The 21,061-nt window shown below is 30.7% G+C and overlaps 1 protein-coding gene across 1 annotated transcript in view; it reads left to right on the top strand.

Moving 5' to 3' along the window:
* Positions 1–21,061, top strand: part of LOC129231129 (uncharacterized) — a 72,571-nt gene that overhangs the window by 42,187 nt on the left and 9,323 nt on the right. The window contains exons 2-4 of the mRNA XM_054865376.1: positions 13,031–13,112; positions 16,109–16,265; positions 19,803–20,308. Coding sequence (XP_054721351.1) covers positions 16,123–16,265; positions 19,803–20,308 — 649 coding nt within the window. The 5' untranslated portion in view covers positions 13,031–13,112; positions 16,109–16,122. The remainder of the gene's footprint in view (positions 1–13,030; positions 13,113–16,108; positions 16,266–19,802; positions 20,309–21,061) is intronic.

The following is a 21,061-nucleotide window of genomic DNA, read 5'->3' as shown; positions in this document are numbered from 1 at the left end:
ATGAAGTATTGTATTCGCAAAAAAAAAAAAAAATCACTCAAAAATCGGCCTTAATTTCCATTTTGCTCACCCCCGAATGAATGTTGATTCTTTTTTCCGACAGGACCACACATGGATATATGCCTAGGAACGTATAGACACTCAAAATATCCTTTTTTGACGACCCGCGAGTTAATTACAACGCATTTTCTCGTGACGTCCGTATGTACGTATGTGTGTATGTACGTATGTATCTCGCATAACTCAAAAACGGTATGTCCTAGAAAGTTGAAATTTGGTACGTAGACTCCTAGTGGGGTCTAGTTGTGCACCTTCCCTTTTGGGTCCATTCAGATGTTCCAAAGGGGGTCTTTTACACCTTTTTGGGGGTAAAATCATTGCTAATTTCAATGCAAACTCAAGTGCTGATTTGCTCAAGTGAATTTGGCAAACATTTGGCAATATATCTCCAAGCTTTTGGGCGCCAACTTGGTGACAAATTTGGCGATTTTTTTTTTTTTGAATCTCGTTTCAATTTGGCCATATTTCGAGAGTTAACCATTGAATCACATTAAACTGCCAACATTGGGAAAACTTATCTGTGTAAAACGTTTCCTTTGTCTCGCAACAAACTTGGGGTGAAAACATTTAAAGTGTTTCTTTGCGTAATCCGAAGCACTATTATTGGAATAAAAGGAAGTCATGTGATGCACACATCAGCTCGTTTGTAAAAGGAAGTAAAAAGCTTGATTTTTTAAATGTTTTTTGCAAAATTTTCATGGAAAAATTAATTTTTACATAATGTTTTGACGAAAATTATTTTTTAAATCATAGATTAAAGAACAATAAAGTGATGATTGAATGTATGCACTTATATTTTAAAACTTGAGCAATTACCTTTATTTAAGTCACATTTTTATTATAATACATTTTGTAACTACAAAACATTGTAATTTATTGAATTTAAGTCAATTGTCGCTGCCCACCGTTGTCTAGTGGTCAGAGGAGTCTGACTGAAATGAGGTGGTCCCGGGTTCGTATCCCGGCTCGGACATGGATGTACTTTCTCCCTCCTGTCCTTGTCCTTCCTTTGTGTGAATGTATTGTTATGCTGTGAATTGTTGCCTACCCTATAAACGGGTCACTATGCCATGTGTGTACTGTGGAAGTCGGACTTCATACAAAATTACTGTACAGTTGGAAAACTGAAGCAGCGCACCACAAATTGCCAGCCTAGCTGGCACAGGACAATAACAACAAGTCAATTATTGCACTATATTTTGAACACTTTTTTTTTTTTTGCTCACATGCATAAATGTCGAAAAATTTGGTTGCTATTATGGGGGAAAAAAAGAAAGAGAAGACAAAATCTTCATGCGTAGAGATAGAAATTTTTAATGAAGAATTCAACTTCTACGTAACTGGATTAAAATCAGCTGTATAAATAAGTTACATGTATGTTTATACTTGAAAGTTCACATTGAATAAATATTCAAAAAAAAAAAAAACATTATCATGTTTTGTTCTGTTTTTGGTATTTTCTGACAAAATGTAGTTTCTCAAAAATGTAGTTTTAACGCTTTTGTACAGTTTTGGACACAAAGGTTTTAAACAGGACGGTAAAAACCTTGCGCCAACCATGCTTTCATTTGCACACTTGCGTTATCAATTGGTTACAATTATCGAAAAAGAAAAGAAAAAAAAAAAAAAACACAAATTGAAAATTTTAATCAAGAATTCACCTTTTATGTAACTAAATTAAAATCAGCTGCATAAATAAGTTGCATGCTCGCATTGAATAAATGTTCAATATAAATCATTATTTTGATACATTTTTTTCTGTTTTTGATATTTTCTCACAAAACACAATTTCTATAAATAATATAGTTTTTGATACAAGGGTTTTGGACTGGACGGTAAAACCCAGGGTTTTTATCGTGGTTTTTACCGTAGTATCCAAAACCTTGCCAACCTTGCTTTGAGCTTACCGATTTGTTGAAGGAACTTCTTAATCTAAGCGGAGAAAAAATATAAAATTCGATACTTTATCTTACTCAAATTTACATATTTGTTTGTATATTTTTATTTCATCACAAGACAAACATCTTAATAAGATAATAAATGGATATGATGAGTTTTTGTTGATTACTTAAAATATATTCTATGAATAATAAACAAAATAAAGGAATAAAATAACAACAAGCAAACCTCAAGTAAGTGTTTTATCTCTTATCGAAATTCTACTAAAATTTTGATACTGACAATTAAGGAAGTAGTGATCACTTGCGGAACACAGGTTCAAGACCTCTGCACTATTATGTTCTTAACTGTTTTTGTATATATTTCACTCCTCCGCGAAATAAATTTTACATCTTAAAAAAATATCTAGGAGTATTTTCACGCCTTGAAAAATAATCCTAGCTATTTCTGCGAATCCTTAGGAAGTAGTTTCCTGAAAATTCCAATCGATTTTCAATCTGTTGAATGTCAAAATGTGAAGCAATGCAAAGCAGCAATTTTTAACCTCTACGCAATTTTAGAAGGCAGTCCAAAAAATTATTAACCACATAAAGAACCACATGAAGCCTAACTAGGAGACGGCAGTTGGAGTACCGCAATTATAAATTTTCTGTGACATTGCCAAACGTAGTATTTTCTTTTTTGAGCAGACAGCACTTATTTTCCGGTTTCCATTAAAAACCTATATAGCTAACTCTTCAGAAAGTAATAAAACGAATTGCATTTGCGACCATTGACTGAAAATAAAATAAGACTCGGTAATTGCACCGTCTTTCAACGGACAGAGAGAAGAGAGATACGCAGGAAAGGAATGTCTTTCTTTTTTCTCTGCTCAAACTAGATTTTCAAGTAAAGAATTTTAAATTAATTTCTTGACATATTTTCAGTACTGTGTCTCATTATTTCTAGCACTGAACAAGAATATGGGAATTTTTTTTTTTTTTTTTCACACTTAACGGTGAGAGAGAGAATTGTTCTGTATTTTGGAAAAACTACGGGAAAAAAAAGGTTATACGCAATTAAGTGGAAATCTAGTAAAAGTCTCATTTGATTTTCAAACCTGTTTAAATTGCGGCTAAGTTGTGTTGTAAAGAATCGAAAGAGGTGACAATTTTTGTTTTTTCAACGAAAGTTAATGTCATTTAAGATTTAATGCTGTAAGCAAATGCAAAACGGCAGAACGATTTTGATACGGTTATCCAATCGTTTCATGTTAAAGTCGTATAAAAGGGCTAAGATATAAAATGGATATGATTCAAGTGAAAAACCAACGTAAATAAAGCATACATTTTGAAGAAAATACAGCATATAGTTATTTCAAGGCTACAATGGAGGCTCTTCATCAGTGCAAAAAGCTCACCAACGCAACCGAAAGTCGCGAGCGAACTCAGGGGGGTTCGGGTTCTCTCGCGACTTTCGGTTGCGTTGGTAAGCTTTTTGCACTGATGAAGAGGCTCCATTGTAGCCTTAAAATAGCTATATGCTGTATTTTCTTCAAAATTTGCCCTTTATTTACGTTGGTTTTTCACTTTAATCATATTGTAGCACAAAGCTTATCTGATTTTTCATTTATAAAGTGGATAATATTTTTCATGCATAATTTCTGGTAAATTATGCAAAAACTCAGTTTGTGTGACCAAACATAATGTTATTTGATTTCCAATCACCGTTTGATCATTCATCGTTTGATAACATTTCAGCAAAATGTTCAGCACGTTGTTAAATTTCGATTCCGAGCTTAAACGTTTGACTTTCAAAATAAGGAAAAATTCTCGAATTTTATCTGCTGTTATCACGTTGATTCAATTAAACAAATATCTTACGACTTTTCCTAATCTGTGACTTGCTTTGCCCTTTAGATTAATAGCATGTTTTTGCATTTTATCTGTACTAAGGCGATCTGAGAGGGAAAATAATGAAATTCCTTTCCCTCTCTCTAGAAAATGTATTATCTTTTATCTTCAGTTTTCGCATTTCTTTCACTGCTTTAATTCCAGAGCTTAAATTTCTAACTTTTCTGCTTTAAAAAAATAAAGGAGGCTCTCACATGTAGAAATAAAGGTAAGGGAGAAATGAAGTAAAAATGAAGAAATAAATAGCTTTAATTAAAAAAAAAGAATCGCTACTATTTTATTAGTCTAATACACAATTACATTTAGAAAAATGCTAACTTTCTCCTTAGAATTTAACATGCTTGAAAAAAGAATCCTTTATATTCAGGTTTTTTTAGATCTATTAAATTTCACCATTCACATCTTTCAAAGATGTACAGTCTCAAGCAAATTGAAATGCCCACAGATAAACAGGTGTATGAGCTTTATTGTCTATATTTAAAAAAATATATATATATATATATATATATATATATATATATATATATATATATATATATATATATATATATATATATATATATATATATACACTTCTTGATTACTATTGGACTTTTTACAACCATATAAAATGCTGAATAATTAAAAAAAAAAAAAGAAGGTATGTCTCTTCTGCTAAATACTCTCGCACTTTTCTTATTCTGATTACTGATCCTATTACTGTAAAATGTACGAATCGCGATATTAAGAGCCCTAGTTTGAAACGAGTGGGTCAAGTGCATGATGTAGTAGTGCTTAACCTTTTTCTGGTCCGACTCGCAGTTCATATTAAAATCATTCTCAACCAGCCAGAACACCTATGGGCAATTCCACGGGTAACTGACTGACATTCAAAGAGCAAAACGATAAGTATTTTGAAACATAAACCATAAAATATTAATTTTAAAAAATATATTTTTACCATTTTTTTATTGTAGTTTTTAAACTGAATTTCATGGTATAATTGAATTTCCAAAATACATATTGGGTGATTTTAGAAAAAATGTTAAAAGCATGGTAACTGACTGACATGAATGCAGCCTGTGTGAAAAGTAGTACTGATTCAATAAGAGATTTTTCTAAAAGTTAAAGGAATTTTTATTAAATTCAGATCAGAATCAAAGAAAAATGAATAAACTTTCAGCCTATGGTATTTGAGTTGGAAAATATTGCTACAATAAAGAATTACAGTAATTAGAACGGCTTGGTAAGTGACTGACTCCCGGTAACTGACTGACATTTCTGAAATTTGCTAATTGTACTAATGCAAATGTTCAAAATTAAGCATCAAAACAAATAAATAAGTTTACATAAAAGCTAAGCAATGAAAAAACATTTGTTAAATTTAGTACAGTGAACGCCGGTTAATTGAATCAGTGGTTAATTGAATCAACCGCTTTAATGAATCAAATTGTCAAAAACAGAACAAAATCTAGCTTTATTGAATTAACCGCTTTATTGAATCAGCCGCTTTATGGAATCAAACCTGTTTAGAACAAACGTGATTCATGTAAGCGGCGGCCACTGTATTGCTAAAGTAAATATTTGCATTATTTACGACAAGATGGTAACTGACTGACATATTGGCAACTGATTGATGTTAGAAACATGCAACGCAAAATATCGATTAAACAAATATTTTCTCCTAGTTTATTGATCTCTTCAAGCTGAATTTAATGGTATGATTGAATTTTTGAAATGTATTTTAGATAATTAAAAAAAAAGTTAAAAGCATGGTGACTGACTGACATGAATGCAACCTGCGGGAAAAGTAGTATAGATTGAATAAAAGATTCTCTTCTGAAAGCAAAAGGAATTATTCATAAATTTAAATTGGGGTCAAGGAATAATGAATAACCTTTTAGCATATGGCATTTGATTTCAAAAATGTTACTAAAATAACAAAATTATAGTAATTAGAACACCCTGGTGAGCTAACTGACTGACATTTCTAAAATTCCAATACATCATAATATAAAAATTTCAGAATTATGCTATAAAACAAACAAGTCTACACAAAAGCAGAGCTTTCTTTGTCATTAGGGCTAGACCAGGGGTCCCTCAGTCTATGAGGACCCCCAAAATAATTAGACCACATAGAAAAGTAGTGCAAAATACAGTTTTGGTATGCTAATTATGATGTTTAAAAGCAAGGGCGATACAAAACTTATATTGATTTTTAACATCAAAATAACAATTTTGTGCTACCTAGTACTTTGTTCAAGTAGTCTACACCCTCAGTGTTCCCTAGCTGTAATATATAAAATAACAGAAACTGTAGGCGCATGCAACTTTGCAGCAATTTCTTTTTTTTTTGGTAGCACCTATAAATGTAATTGACCGAATGTCTAACAGATTTAAAATTTGTATATAAAACTCTACGCAAAAGAAAGCAATTAAAATGAGATTTTATTTTGTTCTATCGATAACCTCTTTTCCCTCATAGTTTTTTTTTTTTTTTTAATTGCTAGAGGATTTGAAAATCTCTTTTTTTTCCCTTCGGTATTTTAAAATGGATCACATCCTTGTAAAATTGATAAGCTCTAAAAAGTAAACGTATTTCTACTTCCTCTACATCATCTTAGCCACTCATATGATTGAACAAGTCCTTTTTTCAAGAATTTCACCTTAGCCTTTCCCCTGTTATCACCTACTACAAAATGTTGTAGATCACAAGAAACTCCATAGAAATGTTCTTTACTAGCACTACTTCTTTTCCCCCCTGTGAAGTGAAAGTTGTGACATTGTAATTTTGTCTTTTGGCTGTACTGACTGTAAAACACTTTCCTCTTCTGTTTTGAATTAATGTATTTTTCGAATATTAGGCAATTATTTTCGAAATTTAGGCACAGGCATTACTAAATTATGTAAGAATGAATAATGAACAAAATCAATAATATATGTTATCATTCTTAAAAATTAAAAGAGTTGGGTTGTTTGATATCACTAAAAAAGCTAAAAATAAAATAATTCTGTTTTCAGGAGTATTAAAAAATAAATACATTGCAGCCCCATTTTAAAGTTAAACAGAATGTCAGTCAGTTACCGTATCAAGTCAGTTACCGAGGAATTTTCGGTGTTTCGGTTGTAAACTTCCAATTCTACTTATTCAGCATTTTAATACTCCTCATGTAGGCAGAGAATATGAATTTTGGAATATTTCCACGTATAATTTTCATGCTGAGAGGAAAAAGTAGATTTTTTATGGTGACTGACTGACATTTTCGTAAACTGATTTTAAGATTTTTTCTAAACGAAACACTAAAAAGATATTTTTTGGTATAAACTTCCAGTATAAAACTATATTATGAGTATAACAAAATACATTAAAATTTTTTCCTTTTAGTTAGTTTTTTTTTGGAAAAAAGTTGATTACTACAGATCAAATTTCCCCCAAAAAATCCGGAAAGAAACATAGACATCTGTTACTGCTTATTTTCAATACGAAAAATTATAAATTAAAATTTAACTTGGTACCTTTTAAAAATATGTATTTCAAGCTTTTAAATGATATACAATACTTGTAGTTTTGTTAATATTGAAATCTTGGTACTCGTATTGACATTTTCGAGGAATTGTCCATACAAAATTTCAAAATATTTCATTCTTTTCTAAATAACATGGGAAAATATGGATAAGAAAAGGAAACTACAAACCAATAAATGTTATTCGTTACTTGATGCTTATTTCATTAGTGCTGGTTTTTCAGAAACCAATTTCTGAATATTTGGCTCCGAATTTGCGGCATTGTCGCCAACCGTGTTTTTCGATTTGTAACATTGAACAAAGCAACGGACCATTGGGATCAGCTTCGTGGGCCGTAGATTGAATGATTTTATTCGATTTTTTATAAACTGCCCTAATGCTGCAGTTGTAAAAAATATTTGGATTAACGCTCCTCTTTTTACTTCTTTTTACAAAAAAGGAAGTATTGTATTCGCGAAACAATTTTCGCTTAAAAATCGGCCTTAATTTCTATTTTGCTCACCCCCGAATGAACATTGAAATTTTTTTTCGACTCGACCACACGTGGATATTTGCCTAGGAACGTATAGACATCCGAAATATCCATATTGACGATCCCCGAGTGAATTACGAGTTTTCTCGTGACGTCCTTAAGTATGTATGTATGCGTATGTGTGTATGTACGTATGTATCTCGCATAGCTCAAAAACGGTATGTCCTAGAAAAGTGAAATTTGGTACGTAGACTCTTAGTGGGGTCTAGTTGTGTTCCTTTCATTTTGGTTGCATTCGGATGTTCCTAAGGGGATCTTTTACACCTTTTTGGGGGGAAATCATTGTTAATTTCAATGCTAACTCAAGTGGTGTCATAATTTGTCAAACACTTGGCGATATATCGCCACGCTTTTGGCCGCCAAGTTTTGTCGCCAACTTGGCGAAAAATTTGGCGATTTTTTTTTATTTATTTAATTTTTAAGTCTGGTTTTAATTCGGCCAATGTTGGTGATATTTAAAGAGTTAACCACTGAATCACGCTAAAATAACCAATAAAGGGGAAATAAATCTGTGTAAAACGTTTTTTTTTCTTTTTGCTTCGGTTCGCAAGAAACTCGGAGTGAACATATTTAGTGTTTTCTTGCTTACATCAAGGCGCTATTATCATTAAATTGGCGTGAAAGGAAGTCATGTGAGGCACACATCAGCTCGTTATAGGGTAGATGTCATGGTTGATAAGCTTTTGTTTGATCAAAAAAGATCAATTTATATTATTTTTGCCTGCTTTAATTCAAAATGCAGACATTTATATTAAAAAAATGTCAGTTTGAAGCCCATTAATTTTAAATTCGCATTAGTTTAACACAAGGCTGGCAAGATTTTGCCATGGGTGGAAAAAATGCGTTTTTTCCCCGCTCAGCAAAAATATGTGTTGGCAGTTTTTGCTTAAGTGGCAAGAATAGAATTTGTATTTACAACTTACTGAAATGCAGTCTTTTAATTCCCCCCCCCCTCTGGAAGTTAACAAAGAACATTAAAAATACATTGATTAAAATTTTAATCCTGGCTTTATTTGTTTTCTAGCTTAAAAGAGATGCAATATTTCATTTGCTTTAAGAGTAAAGAAATTGGAATCTTTTTATTTATATATTTTTAAAACATAATAAAAATTAAAATTTTTGTTATTTAAGACAGAAAATTAAGTTACAAATTTTACAGAATATATTATAGTTTTCGATATTTTACCAGTTAAACCCAGTTATTTGTTTAACACTTATGTGTTTAAAACTAAACTTGCATTGAAACATTATTTTTAATTTTTGGCAGTAAATTTGTACTTTCAAAAAAAAAAAAAAAAAGTAGAAAATGTTCACTTTTTCCGCCTTTGGGACAAAGTGAAAAATAAAACATTTTTCTAATAAAATAAATTCTATTTGGAAATTCAAAATTATTTTGATCAAATGGATGAGTAAATTAAACGATGAATGAAGAAATTAATAGATAATGAAGCAATTAACCAATAAATAAATTAAATAATTGATGTATGGGAAAAATAAATGAGCGAAGAATAACGAATCATGAGGGAATAAGAAGATAAGTGAATGAAATAAATAAAAAGTGAATTATTAATTGAAAGAAGATAAATAAATTAATTAATAAATGAAAAGCTATTTAAATGAATGAATAAGTAAAAGGAGATAAACTATTTTTTCACTTTACCCAGTATGCCTTTGACTATTGTAAAAAATATTAAAAATGAGCTTAATATTAAATAAATAAATACTGCACCGAATATTAGTAGGTCTCAACATTTGAAATGTTAATAACTAGAACTTTATTATTTTATAATAACAAAAATAATTTTTGACCTACCACAAAATATTACAAGATGAGTATCAATTTTTGAAAATTGTATTATTGAAAATTGTATTACTTGTATTATCATGTGCTTTGATCTTCAAAGAAATTTTTTTCCTGACACTGCATGTAATACTACATAGATAAAATATTACCAGATAGGGTAAGAACTCCAGTAGGCGGCCATTTAGTAGTGCGATTGTTGATTTTTGTTAACCTATAAATTTCAACAATCAATACAACAACAAAAATATTGTAATACTTTAGGCTATACCTTTCCGATAATGATTCGTTAAATTGTTCCAGAAATAAAGGCATTTTTTATTTTAAAACGTCATCTATTGTTAATACGAGAAAATGCTCTAGTAGTCGGCCATATATAGAAATCCAGTGCTCGGCCATGTATGAACCCAGTAGTCAGCCGTTTCATTTTCATTACTCTTATGGGGTATGAGTGAATAAATTTAAACAAAATTGAATGTGAAACTTACAGTACAGCATTGTATTGACAAAATTAATTATTCCAATAATTATGAAACAATTCGGCATTTTTGATATCTTCGTAACATCTATGTTTCTATTATTTTTCAAACAGCAACCAGTTTGGATATGCATCACATGCAATACATTTTTTATTATTTATCTTCTACATCACTTACTAAAGTGGTATCACATACTGCAAAAATAGAAATTAAAGAATGGAAAAGACCCGGGGGTTTTTTTTAAAGGAATTTTGAAAACATGAGAACTTGGGTTCTCCCCCCTCTCCTCCCTCCCTGCGCAAAAAGCTTCTGTATTAACTGTGTATGCTAAGATAAAGACTGAATAAAATAGTTGATTGAATTCATGATCGATATGATTAACATTTGACTTGTCCATGTTCTTTGAAAGAAACTTCAACATGTGGAATATGAAATTAAAAGTGTAGTTTTTAAAATAACTTCACCTCAAAACAAAGCAAGTAAAAATCCGTTCGAAAAGCACTTATAAGATTGACAATGATAGGCACATCTAAAACAAAATTTATTAGAAAAAAGATACTTTTGTTCAGAACGAACTTGAGTGGGACGAGTTATGTTGGCAGGTCCGTATTTTCAAAGTATTCCTGGTGGGGGGGGGGGGGGGGCAAAGTGTATGAATTGAATGCATTTATAACAATATTATCGAAATACAAGCAAAAATGCATAATAAATTATCAAAAGGGTCAATAGCCTCCCCCTTCCCTGATTGCCCAAAAGACAATCCTGTATGTGGGTAAATTGAAATTGAGAAATGAGGGATGTCTTGAAGGTAATCTTGCAGCTTTCAAGAAGAACATTAGTAAACAATGAATAGACAAAATGAAGTGGGTAGCAACGTAATGCAACTTTGAAACCATGCTATTTTGTAACAAATTCAGCATATTTTAAACAAGAAGTAAACATTTTGATTTCCTTGTAAAGAAAAGCAAATGAATTAAATATTTTTTTACAAGCAGTAATAAGAAGTGATACCAACATTTGAAATAATTTGTCTGGATAGAATACAGCTTTCTTGAATCTTTGGTAAAGCAAATAGTTTAGCAAAATGAGCAATAGAAAGAATAATCACAGGTTTTAACGCTCATTGAAATAATTTGAGCTAACGTAACTATTGAAGTATTACACATTAATTTCTTACAATGGGAATGTTTATTTATTGACGATTAAATACTAATTGCCATCAGATCATTTGTTTTATTAATGTCATCAACTTATCATGATTTGTTGAAGCCGGATAAATAACCATTTGGTAATGGCAAGTTGAGTTTTGGAACTTATATTCTAAACGCAACGATGGACTGAATTTATAACTTGTTTTCAACTCTGTTTTTGAGAATTCTAAACTGAATACTAAAATCAACATTAGAGGCAGTAAAATAATGAAACGACCCTTTTTGTTGAAAAAAGTTAAGGCACAAAATTTAAACGTTTTCTTTGGAAGAAATAATGTCACAAAGGGAGTTTTTACTCAAAACTGTTAAATTGTCGCTGTGTCAATACTTTAGTTTAATAACTACTATTTTATAAACATTAGAAAATCCATATTAAGTACGTAGTTGACTACTGGGTATATCAACAAAACACTATAGAACCAGTAGTCAATCTGCCATGGGCGACTATTGGAAATGCATTAGAATTCAGTAGCCAGTGGACAGCCACCCCTCTAAAAATAATTGAGTCTAAGAAGGAGTTTATTTTTTTATTGAAACGTTATGTTATACAATCCATTAAAACAAAAGTAAAAGCAAATTTATCTTGGAATGAAAAGAAAAAGAAGGGTACTTAATATTTAAAGATGATTTGTCTTCTTAACAAACAAATAAGCAGAATCGTAAACTAGGATGATAGGCACACCATTTAAAATAAAATGACTCATTACTACTTAATAAAAAGAACCCACAACTTCACTGTTATTGGATGATAATCAGGGACATGTAAGTGAATATGGGAATACATCATATCCGATTTTGAGATATAAAGTTATACATATTCTATTTGTGAGCAGTTCTTTGTCCTTGTGGCCAACTACTGGAGCACTTGCCCTACAAGGTGCTAAAAACAGTAAATATTTTAGCATTTCACTTTGCCCCACATACCCCTACTATAGAATATGTACTACCATATCTTCACGTAGATTATCCTTTGAATTGAAACAAACTCAAATGAAGATTTTCTGTTTCTTTTCATGTTATTTTGCTCATTTATTTTAGAATCTTTGTGAAATAATATCTCGTATAGAAAGCAAATGTTTTTTCAAAAGCTTAGATATATAACACTGATCTTCAGGAAGTTCTGCTAAGAAAATGTTTTCTTTTTGATAATTTTTGACGAATAAGGCCGAATATTTTTCACTTTGAATAAACACTTTAAATTTTTTTCAATGGGCCCCAAAACAATTTGTAAATGTGTGATAATGTATATTAAATTGCAAACCATAAAGCATTGTGCTCAAAAAGAATGCTGTGTTTTTCTTTTAGACAAAAATATGTTAACTGTTTGGTATTATTAGCCGAATGTTCAGCCTTGGTTGTGGCTGAATATTCGGTATTTCTTGTTCGGCCAAATGACGATTCGTTGCATCACTTGTGGTTACTGTTACACAAGTCTTAATTTGTGTGCAATAAAATTTAATATACTGAACAGAAAGGTAAGCATTTTTGCTAGTTTTCTTTTGGCAGTAAAGGAGAACTTTTTTTGTTGTATATTTACTGACTAATATAATAACTAACTATGTAAACTTAACATAAAATTAAATGAAATGGATGTTTTTACTGATTGAAGTAAAACTATCTTGATTGTAACAATATTTCTTTAATTTTCTTAGGAGTTTTTACGTGTTTGTCATATGTGGATATGTTTTGAAAATTGGAATCAAGAATTCTTTGTTTTCTTTCATATAATGCCAGGTAATAGTTTTTAACTATACGTTTGTGTGAAATCATAAGTATTTTCTACCTTTTTATGGAATTTCATATTTATATTGAAAATTTAAATTTAATTCCCTCCTAACAGAGCTGACAAATTTTTTCCATGTATGTTTTGATTCTTTGTACTTAATCAATAATGTGAATCGAAAGTAATTCTTAAACTTGTGATTCAAAATAATATTACCCAAATGAAATCACCAAAATATTACATTTGACCCTGGATACCTTCTTTTTATATTCGCATGTGTTATTTTATACTATAAACAAAATTGAAAAGTTTAATCTCAGCAAAAAAAAAAAAAAAAAAAAAAAAAAAAAACATGGTTAGACAATTTATTTCCTCGTTTTGGAACACTAATATTGATTTAATTTTTCGCTAAGAAATTGCCAAAATAAATTAAGTAGCTAATTTGATTTTCTGATAAGGTGAATATCATAAACTAGTAAAAATTGCTAATATGTTATGTTTAAGTTACTCTTTCATAATCTTCCTGAATTATTCATAAAATACATGTATAGTAAGTACCTAAAGCATAGGCGGCTAGTGCATCAAAAAAGTGCGTGTGTGCAGGGGGGGGGGGGCAAGTTAGGTCTGCCATGTTCTTAAAGCTGATTTACAAAAATAAGTGCAATTGAATTTTAACGTCATTGTTGAAGAAATGACCTTCCCCTGGGCTTGAAATTAACAGTGGTCCACTGGTCCCAGACCTCAAAAACAACCATTGGACTAGCAGAATATAAATTTTAGTGATCCACAGGGCCAGTGAAGTTTTATTACATTCAGTTTGTCATATTACTGTTTTTTGTTTAACCTATTTCTGTTTTTCTCATTTTTCATTAAAATCAGGGTGCAAGAATGGACCACTAAAAGTGTGTACAGACCACTGAAATCCTATAGTTACTGGTCCATTGACCTGTCACTTAATTTATAAATTTCTACCCCTGACCTTCTCTAAAAATATGGTGCTCGGCCTGAAAAATCAGGACAGATGGCCACATTAGAATCTCACCTTGAAATTCAAAGCTCCATTTTAATTTTGGTGAAATAATTACATGAGAAAAATATACAACACCCACTTATTTGTCAATTCTTTCTTTTTTTAAACATAATAATTGATCAATTTTATCATTTTTTGATCTAGTGCTGATTTTGAACTTAGGGTGGGTGGGGTGGGGGTTAGTGGGGAGGCAACGCTCCTTTACTGTTGAAAGTGAGGGGGCAGTTGCCGCTTTAGCCCCTCTGTACAAGCCGCCTATGACTATTGTCTTCAATAGGTTGCACCGCAACTCTCGTTAGTACTTCTTCGTAAAATTTATTTAAAAAAGGAAAAATTCTACTTATGTGCCACACCCAATGTTAAGCAATTTAAAAACAAAATTAATAGTTCAGAAAACTGGAATGCAGTTTAAAGAGATTAAATTTCTAATTTTTTTTAAAAAACAATATGATTACTGATAGTTTTGGACCCTGAAACTGCCAACTGTTGACTTAGCCGAATTTCGGATCACTCCTGCAAATTTCAATTTGGCGGATGTAAAAATGTCAAGCGACTGCCTTAATGAATGTTTAAAAAAGTTACGAACTTTCATTAAAATAACTTCCATACATAATTTCTTAAATTTTAACGATTGGTCCTTAGAACAAGGTTTAAAGCGAAAAGTCCTGAATTATTCACGAGATAAAATTTCCGAATTTTGTTTACGGAACAACTTTTGGAAATCCGAACATTTTGCCGATTTTGTTCAACTTTTTTAACTAAGCGCTAAAGAAATAAATGCCAGCACATTCTTCCAAAATTTTATATTGTCTGCGCATCAATTTAAGACTTTAACTACTTCAAAAGCACGTTCTGTGGGGAAAATGCGGGAAACACCGAATTCTGAATTCGTCATTTTTTTGCACAAATGATCGTTTGGGAATTAGTCCGTTAAAAAAATCATTGAAATATTTTGTTGCAAGAAATTAAAGAGGAAAATTTTGTTGATATCAATTCAGACTGAAGGCAATAATTAAAATTAAAAAACAAATTGCTCAAACTCGCCCGTTTCAAAATTCGGAATTGCAAAAGGAAAGCCTTTTCATGCACAAGATTGAAAAGTGGACACATTTCTGATCTTTTTGAAATATGTTCATTACATTTTGTTTTCCTTCTTTTCAAAATAACTTAATTTCACTTAACACAACAATAAATAAAATAAAATAAATAAAAAGCGCATGCACCGCACTCGATGCCGATTTGTCGGCGCCGCATCTGCAATTTTTAAAAAAGTTTTTCCTCATAAGCACTCCTCAGAACTTTCGTCCGATAGTATAAGAAAAATAAATGTATATTTTTGTGAACTCGGAAAAACAAATTATCAAGAATCTGAAATATGATGAAAATATGAAAATACATAACACAATTTCTCAAGAAATTGCCGGATGGAAAAAGTATCAAAAAAGGGAAAACCAAATACAGAATACTACCAAAGAAATAGAAGGAAGTAGGGACTACATTACAGGGGAAGATGAGCCCCTTCTTCACAAGGTTCCAAGGCTAATCTTACTTCAGCTTATTCTTTGGTATTATTCTTATTCCTTTTGCAATTTTTTGATAAGTTGTGTATTTTTGATATGTTTATCATATTTCAGCTTCTTAATAATCCATGTTTTTCCTGAATATTTTAGTTCTGTTTTTGTTTCTAGCAGTTTCTGACACTACAATACATATTTGATTGTTGTTTACATCGTTCAATTCTTTTAAAATTAAAAAAAAATGTATTACTTGTAGAGAAAATGAGTTTTTTTTTGTTCATCATTTACTGAATTGTGTCATGAAATATGAAACGTTCATTCCAGAAAATTTTTTGGGTGGTAAGTGGGAGCCCTGATACCCATATGGTAGTTTAAGTTCTCTAAAATGTCTCTCAGTTATTGGCTATCATGTAGTCTTTTTTTTTAAACTAAACTAATGTGAAAATTCTTTGTTGTGTAGGTTTGTTTTGATCAATGGAGTCTTTAGATACCAGAGATTTGTCTCTCAAAGAGCTTCCTACAAGAGAACTTAAGTTGAAAAGACATAAGGTTCGCAGAGATTCTCCAACTATTCCTCCCATCCGTCTTAGATTGAAGAGCAATGTTTCTCCACTTAAGTAAGATACTGTTATACATATGTACAACTTAGTATAATTTCACTTTTTTCAGAAATGTATCCTTATTCTGTTTTGAATATTGAATTTTTTTTTGACCGAGGTAGGTATTTGGAGTGCCAAGTCCTGCATAGTATAGACGAACGTGCGAACCCCATTTGCAGAAAAAATTTGACCCTACAGATTTTTTTTAAAAATTAATAACTTTATTAAAAAAAAAAAAATAATAAAAAAATTAAAAAAAAAAAAAAACTTTTTATTTTTGTTTCTTTCAAATCTTGTGCAAAGTTAATCTAAAAAATAATGATTTATTCTTGAAATCGTGTTCATGCTACGCTAATTACTAAAAGACAAAGGAGTAAATGGTTGCGAATGGAGACTGCTTTTAATATGATTGTATGGTTTTTTATTTTACACAGCCTGAATCGCGTAAGAGGAAAATTCAAGCTATGTGAAAAAAAAGGAAGGGTCTCTATTTGTGAATCCTGTTGCAAATTGAGTTTCATTGATTTGGCGTTAAGAGAGAGAAAAAAAAGCAGATCATCTGCGGCAGCGTATAATATGCACCTCATTAATTGAAAACTTTTTAAACAAATAATATGCATGGAAATATGTTTTTTTTTTTTTTGCAGAAATACTTAATTTTAAACAAATAAGTAGTTTTTGTTGATTTGTTTACAAAATCAAATATCTTTATGAAATTTTCAAGTAAAAAGAATGCAGCTCATGTTTTATCAGATCAACACGACATGAATTTTTTCCCCATAAAATGAAAATAATAATAATGATCATGTGATTGATATTGGGCAAAAAATAATTGTTAAGGTACTTTTCTTCTGTTGATGAAAAAGTAAGAGTAAGTTATATGTTATTGCAAAAGTATTTTTAACTAATTTCAAAGCTTTTTTTTTTTTTTTTTGCCTTTTTCATATTTTAATATAAATTAAAGGTGAATTAGGCAAAATAATTGTTGGCAGAAAATTTTCCAGTTAAGATTTGTTCACAGAAAGCTTTTCATTTTATCTAAGTCTGGGAGCGCCTCAGTAGAATGTTTCTTATTTGAATGTTTTATTTAAATACCAAAGCTCACTTTTTTTTCACCCTACTCATTTTATTCAAAAAAAAAAAAAAAATCTCACAGCATGATATACATTACAAAATTACCTTGTTATACCTACTGGAAGCATAATGATCCCTAATTAAAATAATTTTTTTTGTTCTCCCAACTAACTTGCTGTTTCTAATGTGCAATCAACTCTCTCAAAATTTACAACTCTGAAATTCATACAGGTTTCAAGAGGCAGAAACTGAAATTTACAATTGAATGTTGAATTAGGAAGTTCAGATGCCAATAACATTACAAATATTAAATTAAAAAAAAAGAAACCATTTTTTTTTCAGTTTTTATTTTCAGGTTAAATTTACGAATGTAATTAAAATTAAGAGAATTACGATTATGTTTGTTATTGCTTAAATGTAGCCATGCAACATGTTTACAATTTTATGCTTTCTTTTAGTGTCTATCACTTCATATGTTTGAAACTATTTAGCGATATAGTAACACTCGAAACTCTTGAGTCAATAGCTGAAGCCTCAAATATAGTAGAACACTATAACATTATTAAGAGAAATAAAAGGCTTGAATTAAAAGACATTAATTGCGCACAACTATTTAAAAAAATTGTGCGGTAATCTCATCCTATATGAAAATCGGTGCCAAGAAATTGCAGAAGAGTGAACACTGAACAAGAAAATATAGATGAGAGAGAGAGAGAAGCTGTATTGCTATGGCTCAGTAATGAAACAAAAATCTCCTGAAAAAAAAAGCATATCCATGCTTTAAAGGAAAATTAGCTTATCAGAATATTTTCATGAAAATAATTTTGTATGTTGAAACAAATTGTACAGATGCATTTAAGGATTTTCAGAAAATTTCTTTTGCAAAAAATTGTAAATCTGTGTAAAATGTAAGATTGGTGTAGATTTGTAGTAATGGTACTTTATTGTAGTGAGAGTTTAAATGTACATAAAGAAGGTTTATTGTGCAACAGTGCATTTGATTGCTTACATATACAGTCAAAAATCTAACATCATGCCACTATATGATCAGATTCTATAGTGGCATTAAATTGAGGTAGGCAGTATATAGATTTATAAAGTTAATATTACACTTATGTAGAGAATAGTAATATTGGGAACTTTGATCCAAGTAAAACCTTTATTGGTTCGAGGTGAACTTATTTTATACATGTGCCTCTGTTCCTTCATACTGCCATGGGCAGGTAAAGAGCAGTAACTGCAGCTTTTTCATTTTGCATTTTTTTGCACATTTGTCATCTATTTTACGTTAGCTTTACTGTACAAGCTTGCTTATTTGGTTTCCTCTGAAAAAAAAGTGTGAAAGGACGTCAAAGTCCAATGCTTCCCTATTGTTAGTATTGAATCCAGAACACATTTCTTCAAATATCTCAAAAACTAATTTCTGCAGATACTGCCGCTTACCTGCCCACAGCAGTATATACAGGGTGTTCCGTTTTAACCTGCAAGACCTTTATTTATGCAACTGTTAGTCCTAGATGTATACTTCCAATTGCAAAAATGTTCAATATCAGATGCAGAGTTAAGATATTGAAAGTTTGAAGTAAAAATAAAAATAAGTCAAAAAATACAAAATTTAACTTTTTATATGGGCCCCTTGTCCTCTAACTTGTACTTAGGGGAATAATCTCCATTGAAAAAGAATTCCAACACAAAAAATTTGAAATTAGTACGACCAATATTCACCGAGATATGAAACGCAGCATTTTGTGACTTACACCACTTTTCACTCACTGTCAATAACGCTTTTTGGGGGGAAACATAGTAGTTAACATGTGTTTAAAAGTATACTTGTGCATAGAAAGATTTTTCAAATTGTTCGAGGTCGTGTGTTTTTGCGTATGACGGCATAACATTTGCATTTATTTTTGAATAGCAATGAAAAATATAAATATCTTGTTTTTCTTACTTTGACGACCTGTCATTCTTCTGAGAGGGCGTTAAGTTCCAATCTCATCTTTTGTATGGTCCTTTAAAACTTTAAACTGAAATATCTCCCTGAGTTTTGGTCGCACAAATGTCAAGTTTTTTGTGTCAGTAATATCTTTCAATAGAGATCATTTCCATAAATATAAGTTAGGGGACCTGGGGCTCGTATAAAAAGTTAAATATTGTATTTTTTGTCTCATTTTTATTTTTGCTTCAAACTTTCAATATCTTAACTCTGCATCTGATTTTGAACATTTTTGCAGTTGGAAGTATACACCTAGGACTAACGGTTGCGAAAATAAAGGTCTTGCAGATTAAAACGGAACACCCTGTATGTATGCATAGTATGTTGGTTGGAGTTTTTCTCAGCAATCAGTCATTAAATGCTGTGTAAGGCCAGTACTTTAATTGACTTACCTTTGTATGTTTGAAAACGTTACCAATTATTTGATATTTCTTAAATTTGTAATACATATTTTGTAAATTGTGTTGATTATATTTTCTTATTTTCAGTAGTGAAACTGAAGCAGAAAAATGCTTCTCAGACAGATCTGTATCATCATCTCCAGACAGTGTCTCTCAAGAACATTCTCCTGTTTTAGCATCTCCATATAAAACTTCTACTTGCATTAGCTCATCACCTTCATCCCCTCTTGGAAGTGAAAGAAATAATAATTCATTTAATGCTTTTCGTTTTTCCCCTCCCACACCAAATTTTGAGCAGGATTATGATCAACCATTAGATATGAGTAAAAAACGTCTACAAGATGCTCAAACATCCAATGAAAGTCAAAGTATTCTTCAACAACAATTCAGACCATCTGTGATAACATGTGCTTCAGCATTATTAAGAACTCAATGTAACTTGACGGATTCAGCTCATCATGTATGCAAAGCAAATGTCAGTGACTCCAATTCTAATATTGACAATGATACTAGCAAAGCTGATTTCCAAAACAATAAAGTGAATAATGAAATAAAATCTGCAAGACCAGGGCATCGAAGAGAAATTGTTTCAGGTACTCATTTTCGTACAACTTAATTTTTAAATGTTTCTTCTCTATTTAATATTATTAAATAGATTTATAAATTATTAAATAGATCACTTTATTTAAAATAAAGTGAATATTGAAATAAAATCTGCAAGACCATGGCATTGAAGAGAAATTGTTTCAGGTACTCATTTTCGTACAACTTAATTTTTAAATGTCTCTTCTCTTGCTTTACGTGGTTTATTTTTTCGCGTTTCTTTCTTTCTTTTTTTTTGCTCACAGTCATCCATGTTATTTGAATGCTTCAATTTCCACTTTATAACCCATCTGATTGTTGAAAGTACACATACTGTTTACATATGCAGACATAAGGGACCATGAGGAAAAGGTGTATAAGTAAAATGTACATAAGAGAGAATATCCAAGTGATTTTTCAAAAAGAAAAAAGTGCTGGCAACTTTTACACTACTAGATATTATAAGATAAGTCAATGAATTTTGCTCATTCATGTTATTACAACTCAAACCCACACCAAGAAGACAGATTTTGTTTCATCTCAAAATATTTGTTGGTTTTGCTTGTGTTTTAATTTATTAGCTTTATTGAAAAAAAAAACAATTCAAGCACAGAAAAATGAGAATGCATCTTGTACCTTTCTTTAATTAAACTGAAAGTACAGTTGACTCTTTTTTCAACGACTTTCAAGGGACCACAAAAAATTGTCCTTAAATAGAATGCTTTTAAAACTACAATGGAGCAACCATGACCATGAAAAGCTGT

Source organism: Uloborus diversus, chromosome 10, assembly GCF_026930045.1.
Source record: "Uloborus diversus isolate 005 chromosome 10, Udiv.v.3.1, whole genome shotgun sequence".
Taxonomy (NCBI): domain Eukaryota; kingdom Metazoa; phylum Arthropoda; class Arachnida; order Araneae; family Uloboridae; genus Uloborus; species Uloborus diversus.
This window is presented reverse-complemented; position numbering and strand designations above follow the sequence as displayed.